At 36.6% G+C, this 9,276-nt stretch overlaps 1 protein-coding gene and 1 long non-coding RNA gene across 2 annotated transcripts; both read right to left on the reverse strand.

The window, feature by feature from the left end:
- Positions 1 to 2,060: 2,060 nt before the first annotated feature.
- Positions 2,061 to 3,814, reverse strand: LOC133315451 (uncharacterized). The gene is made up of 4 exons (XR_009752082.1): positions 3,548 to 3,814; positions 3,171 to 3,247; positions 2,988 to 3,069; positions 2,061 to 2,556 (listed from the first exon to the last, which is right to left on the reverse strand). It is a non-coding gene; the product is annotated as an uncharacterized LOC133315451 (long non-coding RNA).
- A 1,999-nt stretch (positions 3,815 to 5,813) lies between these two features.
- On the reverse strand, positions 5,814 to 7,732 carry LOC133315452 (disease resistance protein Roq1-like). Its single transcript, XM_061517080.1, has 2 exons — positions 7,242 to 7,732; positions 5,814 to 6,900 (listed from the first exon to the last, which is right to left on the reverse strand). Exons 1-2 carry the CDS (start codon positions 7,730 to 7,732, stop codon positions 5,814 to 5,816), a joined length of 1,578 nt encoding a protein of 525 aa, XP_061373064.1.
- Between the last annotated feature and the right edge of the window lie 1,544 nt (positions 7,733 to 9,276).

Consider the following 9,276-nt stretch of genomic DNA (forward strand, 5'->3'; position numbering starts at 1 on the left):
TTCTTTTCTTATTTCATTTCGCATGATATATAGCATTATATTCTTTCTTTCTTATCCATCATAATTCCTTTTCTAAACATTCATCTTTCATCTGTGACTATACGCAATGGCCCTTGGCCATCCGAATGTGTCAACCAGTATCAATCTAGACGGAGTCTAAAATCGGACAGCGTAACGGACCTAATGCCCATCCATGGGCGCATGCATAATTGGCTCCATGCCACAAAGTCTAACAGCCTACATGACTCAACAGATGCACATATTTGAACACTACATTATCATATAACATGCCTGAGTATACAAATGTACATGCATCAAAACAGAAAACATGTACAAAACATATATAGTATAATGGATCAGACATCATGATCCCCACCTGAATAAAACACGAATAAGCAATAATATATGTCCTCCAGAATAATGGCAGCATAATGCTACCCAAAGATCATGTCTCTACACAGTGATGACGAATCATCCATAATACACATCTCCATTATGGCATCTCTGGCCATGGGTCATATCCTTGCCCCGTGAAGGCTCACCTGCAATCTGTACACCTGAAATGATGTCCCCAAACGGGGTGAGATAACAAATCTCAATAAGCTCCAGGTTTATAGAGAATGCTCCATACCCTGGGCCCACTCCTGCATGAAAGTCAGATACAAAGTATACAAAGCATCATATAAATAAATATCATAACTGAACAAAGCATATACACATATCTTATCAGAGATGTACGAGTCATTCCCAAGGGAGGACCCCAAGTGGAACTCAGCGCACGTGTTTCCAAGGGAGGACTCCGAGCGGAACCAAACACATATCAGAGGTATACACAGTCAGTCCCAAGGGAGGACCCCGAGCAGACATCAGTGCACGTGTTCCCAAGGGAGGACCCCGAGCGGAACCAAACACATATCATAGGTATACACAGTGTCCCAAGGGAGGACCCCAAGCAGACATCAGTGCACATAGAATCAATGGCCAAAGATCATTACAGAAATCACATCAGAACAAAACATATCATATTATCAAATAGCAAAACAGATCACATTATCAAATAGCAGAACATATCATATTATCAAATAGCTCTATATGAATGCATCTATACAAAGCATCAAATACAATCATATAATCCAACCATAGTCCACTAACCATGGTGGAGCACACAAGTAGAAATAAACTCCTAAAACATAGAGCTTACCTTATAGAAGCTTTGCCAGTGTTTACTTGTTTAGAAAGAAAGCTAAAACTTCCCTTCCAATGTTTGATCCACAATCACAGAGTCTCTAGATATAGACCTAGAAGAGGAATCAATGTCAAATATTTATTTAATAGATCAATCGTCAGTATAATTTCAAGATATTCAAACTTGTATGATTCCTTTACTTTACATATATGACATACCAATTGGTTTAATGTCATTTCACCTTATTGTAACACCCCGTTCTAGAACCGGGTTGTTATCATTGCGAACGGCATTAAGCGCAGTTACAATCACATTGGTTCAATTAGAAAACCGGATAAATTTTTCCTCTTTATACAAGCCGGATTCAAATAACCAAGTGCGTGATCATAACTATATATACTTCGCGGAATAGTGGGACAAAACTTAAGATTATATTCCCATTATACTTGACAATACGTCGTGAAATGTCTTCATCACTTTACTTATCAAATTAATTCTAAACTCCTTTTATGATTCCCATCTTCTACTATGTTATAGTATTTTTCATTAGCTACGCGTGGGTTCAAACCGCGCTCAAATCGGAGCACCGTAGCCAAAGTTATGCACTTTTTAAGAAAAGGGTGCGAAACCTCCAGAACCCCCGCGCCCGCAGCGTGAGATCCACGCTCAGAGCGTGGGAAAACAGAAAGTTGGCGCCCCAAGCGTGAATCTGGCGCCCCAAGCATGGATGCTACTGTCTGATCTCGTAATTTGGCGCCCCAAGCGTGAATTTGGCGCCCCAGGCGCCATCCACAGGGCTGGGTGACCCAAAACAAGGTCATTTAGCCTACCTATGGTTTTCCACTCATAATTTGAGCTATACTCACTCAAATTACACCATTTTGGTCTCTATGGAAAGCTAAGAGGAATGTCTACCACTTCCCTAGAGACATCAAAGTCCAATTCCATCACATTGGGTATGAAAATTGGTCAAACGGACAGGATGTATTTGTTTTCTCAACATTTCCCAATTTAGCACTAGGTACCTAATTTAGTTTCCAGTTCAACAATCCAATACTTAATGAACATACATATATTAAACTCAAAGTACTCATCAATTACACATCATGTTCATTACAATTCATGGAACTTAGCTAACAAAACACTATGATCATTCCCTTGGCTCTCATCAACAAAAGAGATGACCAAAGGCATGAGCATAGGCTAAGTCCATTCCAATATACAATTCATACATCTATCAATGGTCTATGAATCACAATCCTATACATGTGAGCTACAAAACAACATGTACAATCTCAAAAGAAATGCCACATTTCATGCATAATCCAGATATGGCCACTTGCCACCAGAGGCTCCTGCAGCATCCTTACCTGAAAGGGGGTCCCCACAACACGGGGTGAGATATACGAATATATCCAGTAAACCAGGGGTCCTTGGAGCATCTCTCCACCCCACAGTTCCATATCAGTGTAATAGCAATAACAATAATAATGCAGTAAATACATATCTATGCAAAGTGCAATACATCTCCAGGAGAAATCCCTCGAGCTCTCGAGCTGTCCTAAGGAAACTCAGATGCAAATAGTCCTACTGGCCAGCTAACTACCAAGTATGATTTACGCATCGTCATGCAACATACCAACATAGGGAAACACCATCCTATGCCACACCAAATGCATACACATACGTATAACAAAGCATTACACTATTTTATTGCATTTATATACACAATCACAACCTCTACCCTTTCAGGGCTTGGTGGAACAGTCAAGGGAATTACACCCAAGGTCCGAAGGCTTACCTCAATGCTTCAGTCGACCTTTGTTCACCACCAACAGTTTCCACAGTCAATCAATTAAAATACTCCACTTCTCAAACAAAACCTACACAAGGTTTAATGCAATTAACATATATTGCATCCAATAACATCACATAGCTATCATCCAAGCTATACAATTCATACCAAACATAAGCATGAACTCACCTATCCAATGGAGCTAATCAAGCTCCATAGCTTGCTCCAATGGTTGATCACTCACGGTTGGTCCAAATGTCTCAATCCTAGACATCACAAGGATCCAATCATCAATCAACCAAGCCAACCCATTGGTCATAATTGCAAGAAAACTCTTCAACAAGCATGATAATCTTGCAATATACCAAGTATAGTCATTTAACTAACTAGGCTCATTTTCACCGATTAAATGCCATTCCTAGCATTTCTTATAACATGCACTAAGCTCCATTCTTCCTAGAACATAGCTACTTTAACAACATTTCATCAAAACCCTAAAACACTATTCATAACCCCAACTCATGCAAATTTCAAGGAATCATGAGGTTCAAGGGTTAGAATCTTACCACCAATGGTCACACAACCAAGGATTGATGGCTCCTCAAGCTTCAATGGAGGTTGAAGCACTCAAAACCCCAAATTTCTCCAAAAGGCCAAATTTTTGAGGAGCAATATCCCTCTCCACAATGCTCCCCACTCAAAACAAAGCAAGGATTATGAAAGAGGAGGAGATTTGGAGTGGTTTAGGCTTTGGAATCACTCAAAATGGTTGAGATTAGCTCCCCCTAGGGTTTCTCTTCCTCTCTTCCTTTCCTCCCTCTTCTTCTCTTCCTTCTTCTTCTTCTGGCGACGGGAATGGGAGGGACAATTGGGTTTCTTTTGTTGCTTTGGTCACTTAACTTATGTTAAGTGGCTTTAAGCGGGTATTGGTTCGTCTATCTATTCAACTCCATTAATTACCAAACTTTACCCAAAAGTCTGGAATATTATTCTAGGAATATTTACAACTTTATTTTTATATTTTGGGCACTTTTGCCAGTACCCATTTATACTCCTTAATTTTCACTGAGTACACTTTTTAACTCCAAAGTGACTCAGATTCATTTCATTAAGCCTTATACTTAATTTTACTCACTAAAACATGCTTAATTATTTAATTACTTGTAATTTACTAATTAATTAGGTTAGGGATATTATACTTATCATAATCTTCCTTCACATATTCATATACCAATTACATGTCAATAACAAATCATTACTAATCCTTTCAAAACTTAACATATGGGACTATAACTAGATGATTACTTGTGGAACAAGCAACCACATGGTTTAACTTACATACCTACACTAGGAGTGACCCAAGGGTGTATCCTAGTTACCATTTGATAATTAACAAAGTCTCTAAGCCCACAAAGGCCTATATATGGCCTAAACCATAGGCCTAGGCACCATTTGCCTTTCACACCTCAATTCATCATTACTTAAACTATTAGCTTAGACAATGTGCAAGGACACACCTTAAAACTTACAAAATTTCAAAATGACCTAGGGCTCTCATTAGCCCCCTGTCATTAGTTATGGACTTCATTTACTTGATTCACAAGCAATTGTCCAACTAGTGACCATAAAGGTACATTTAGGGTTCAAACTCTTCAAACACCCCATAGGTTATTCAAATCACTTAATTAAGTCCACTTATCAAACTTATAGTTCAAAAGACCCTAAACCACAATTATATCTTCATTAAGCCCATGGCCCATGTACTTAGGGTTGAACTATACTACTTTAACTCAGCCCACAATTAGTTTCTATAGCAGTTAAATAATTAAAACTCATCTCTTGTCTCATTTTTCCACACAAGACCGTGTCATGCCTATAGGAGGGCCAAGGTCCATTTCATACTTTATTATGTTATAATTACATTGAAGAGTGTTTACTATTTATAGCTCCCCAACCGTACTCACAATTAGAGTCATTGCACTCTTATCAAATATTAATCCCACAGCTTAACCTTTAGGCATTTAGCATTTTCTTTGGCATTCCCTGATCAATAATTCATGGGATCCTCAATTCACATAGCATTTAACTCCTAGCGTTATACATTATTATCATATTCATAGTTATGATCATTAAGCTCACTTTCATATATGAGGTCCATTCACACACACATATATATAAATCACAAGACACCAAGGTAATGCCAAAGTCTCATTCAATCAACAAAAATACAATTTTTCCCTACAAAAACGCCAAGAGCATGCAATAGGCATACCAAGGGATTTTCCAACAAGTGTCAAGGGAATTCTTACCTTTAAATCCTTAGGTTTATATCTTCCTTGTCCTTCAAAGTAACTAATGAAATTTACACAATCCCAAGTCTTTTTCCTTGCACATAGCCGAAGGTGTACCTAGGCAACCAAGGGGAGTTTGTTTCAATTTTTGTCAAATTATCATGGTTTTAACCAATTCAATACCACAACGTATAATAAGCCTAGCATACCTTTTATACAATTTCAACATAATAAACCCCCAAAATCATAGGTTGGCTGAAAATCATATATAGTGTTTTCAAACTATTTTCAAATTTCCAACACATCCAAACTTACATTCATACTCTATGACCATAATCTCCCATAAACACACCATTACACTATCAAATTGAAATTTCACAATCCATGACTTTCTTGTACTCTTGACTTGTTATTTCTTGCCTTGCTGATGTGGGCTGTTATAGAGGACTCCTACATACCTTGTTTTTCTCCAAAACAAAAATAACATCCTCATAAAACCACAACCTTTTGCGTTTTTCGGGCCAAGTTGATTGCTGTCTAACTATTTCTTTTCCCATATATATTGAATCAAGTCGTGCATTGTCACAATCTCATCATCATCAATCGATCTCATAAACTTAATGAGAGATTTTTTTTGCAGCACCTCAATACCATATTTTGGGTGAAAACCACGAGCATGTAGCATGTTTGTAACATATCGCACAGTGCATCCTCTGAAGAAGCAAGCCATGTCAAGAAAAATTTCCTTCTCATTCTCCTCCAAGCCATTGTAGCTAACTTTAAGAATTTCCTGAATATCTCTATTTGGAATTCTTTCATAGGCTTCAAGTGCAGATTTCCATTCATCTAATTTTTTACCAAACAAGTTTGAACCTATTGTTTCCAAAGCTAATGGAAGGCCATTGGCATAATATATTGCACGCTTTATGATTTCCATGTAACTTGCATCAAGTTCTTTACTTTGCAAAGCATTCCACCTAAATAATTCAAGAGCTTCAGTATCATTGAATTCATTAACCTCATATAGTTTTTTAATTCCATGAAATTCTAATAAATGCTTATCCCTTGTTGTTATGACGATAATGCTGCCAGAACCAAACCAATCAAGTCCTCCAGCAACTGCCTGTAATTGTTCCTTTTTGTCAACATCATCAAGAATAAGTAGGACTTTTTCCCTATGAAGCCTTTCTTTCAATATTGGAATTCCTTGATTCACATCTCCCCAATTGATATTTCTCTCCCCAATTACTTCAGAAAGTAAGATCTGTTGGATCTGCTCCAGGCCATGCCTATTTGACTTTTCTCTAACATTGGCAAGAAAACACGAACCTTCAAATTGATGTGCTACTGAATTATAAATATCACGCGCAATAATTGATTTTCCTATTCCACCAATCCCATGAATCCCAATCATGGTGACTTTATTATTAAATTCAGTGCCTATAAGCGACCATACATGTTGTATCCGAGCTTTCAATCCAACAGGATAATTAGCAATATGTAAGAGAGGTCGATTGAGCTTGAGGGAGACCTTTTCTATGATATTTTTAATGAACACATGCTCATATTCTCCCCCGTCATTCTTAAATATGAAATTAAATGCATCAAAATCATGGTAAAGTTTCTTCCTTACAAGTAAAGCTAAATATTGTCACGTACAAAAAATTACTTTGGTCAATGATTAGTGTTGTATAGGGTGTGCACAGTTCAAGTTTGATTAGATTCTTTTTGTCAAACTGAACTGAAAAAAACTCCTTTTTATAAAACAAGTTCAGTTTAGGAAATGAGTTCATGAATGGTTAGGAAAAATCAGTTCTTTTAAATGCAGTGTAGTGTTTACAATACAACTAAGTTCTTTTGCAAACCCCTAGTGTTGTGTATTTTATCAATACTTTATACGTAAAAAGAAAAAATCAACCATGCATGAAACAATACACTATATAGGAAGCGACCAGGAGAGGTGTGTTACCCATGTTTGAAATGCCAACCGGACAATCCAGCTGCTTGACTCAAAGCCAACCTCCATTTTTGCAACTTCTCTTTGTCATCCTTGAATCTTCCCTGTTCATGCTTTGCGAAAGCTTCTCCATAACTTCCCGTTTGATGTCGAACTTCAGATGGGTCTACATCATAGAAAACTGGCAAAATCGACATGTTTTGTTTTGTATAACACTCAAGGATCTGGACAAGTTCTTTCAAACAAAACGTTGAGGATGCATAGTTTTTAGAGAAAATAACTATAGCCATCCTGGACTTTTGTATTGCATGGAGTAGAGAAGGTGTAATCTCTTCCCCTTTTTTGAGACCATCATCATCTATGAAGGTTAAGACTCCTCTTTGACTCAAAGCACTATAAAGATTGCCAGTAAAACCAGTGCGTGTATCTTCACCACGAAAATTAAGAAAGACATCATAAGTGAATGTGTAGGTAAAAGGAGAAGATGGTGATCCTTGTGCCATTATAATCAAACTTGCTGGATGCTATTCGAAAGCAGATGTGAAGATGACAGAGGTAACATACTCTATTTATAGTGATATAAAGAGAAGGGTGCACACCTTAAAGCTTGACCAATACATACCATTCACACCATTCTGTTTCCTTTGATCCATAATGAGATATAGTTTCTCATGTTGTATGAGATGAAAAAGTGGGTGGAACCGACATTCTTTCTCTCTCTTCTCCTTGGTGGATTCCACATAAAGATTCAATCAAAATAGAGTGAGAAGAACTATGAAAAATTTATATATTTAAAAAAATTTAAACAAGTAATTAAGGATTTTGTTTCTTAAGTAGGAAGAATTTTGGCATATGCTAATCTGCAAGTCTCTATTATACCTAGAAAGAAGACAAGAGAAAAAAACCATATATACGCGTCCTATTGATCAATTATAGGAAATTTCATATCGTTACACATGATAATGACTTTCTACTAATACAATATTTCTTCTTCGCTCTGTGTGCTATTCTCTCATTGTTTGTGGGGATCAAAGGTTGCCGTTGTTAACATTTCGACAGGTTTGAAGTACTCAGTATTCATATATATTCAGCTAACATAGAAGGAAAATTTTGAAGGGATGAAAAGCATATACATAACTAATCAAATTTTTGTATCTCCAAACAGTACATAGCATACGACGTAATAAATTTAATATTCAACTAATAAGGCGGCGTAAAGAGTTTCTCTCCTTGGAGTGAGGAGAGCCTCGAACCGCTTGCATCAAGGATAAAGAACATAGCAAATACCACTAAACCACATCAAGTTATTGTGTAGATGACATCATTTAATATATTTATTATATAATTAAGTATAAAATATAAATTTATATATATATATATATCTGGTTCATGCGGTTCAAGCAGTGACCCACCGGTTGAACCATTGACCCAGTGATCTGGTACCTCGACCAGATCAATGACCGATCCGATTCTAATAACATTGGTTTGAAGTACGTAGAACTATGCAAAAAACAAGGTACTTCGAAGTACTTCTAGAAGGAATTAAAATTTTATTTTTATACATCAATCTTAATTATCTTTTTAAGATGCATCAGCTTTTTTATGTCCACAAATAATTTTTTTCAGCCGACTATAAGATTAAATTCGAATTCAGTTAAAACTGCTCGTCTCGCCTCAAAAATATCTTTGGTGAGAATTGAATACAAATTTTGTCTTCACCTTCCTAGTCTGTATTGCTAAATGAGTTACAGCCATGAAGAAGTTAAATGTTAAATCAAAATATAGTGAGAATAGGAAAATTTTATATTATTAAAACATTTGGAGGTAGACTTATGGATTTTGTTACGTAATACTTTTGTTAAGACTTTTTTAAGTGTAGAGAAACAATCAATTCCTTTCTTGTAACGCCTCGTCTGCAGCCGGTTAATTAAAATTCATATGATAGGAAGCACAACATACTCAACTTAATTAATGCGGAAGCTAACTGAATAAATTTTCTCTTTTTCCTTATGTATTGCAAACTTTTTAACTTTCATGGCCAAAATAA

Source organism: Gastrolobium bilobum, unplaced genomic scaffold, assembly GCF_033153095.1.
Source record: "Gastrolobium bilobum isolate Gb01-03AN ecotype WA unplaced genomic scaffold, APGP_CSIRO_Gbil_v1 utg56803, whole genome shotgun sequence".
Lineage (NCBI taxonomy): Eukaryota > Viridiplantae > Streptophyta > Magnoliopsida > Fabales > Fabaceae > Gastrolobium > Gastrolobium bilobum.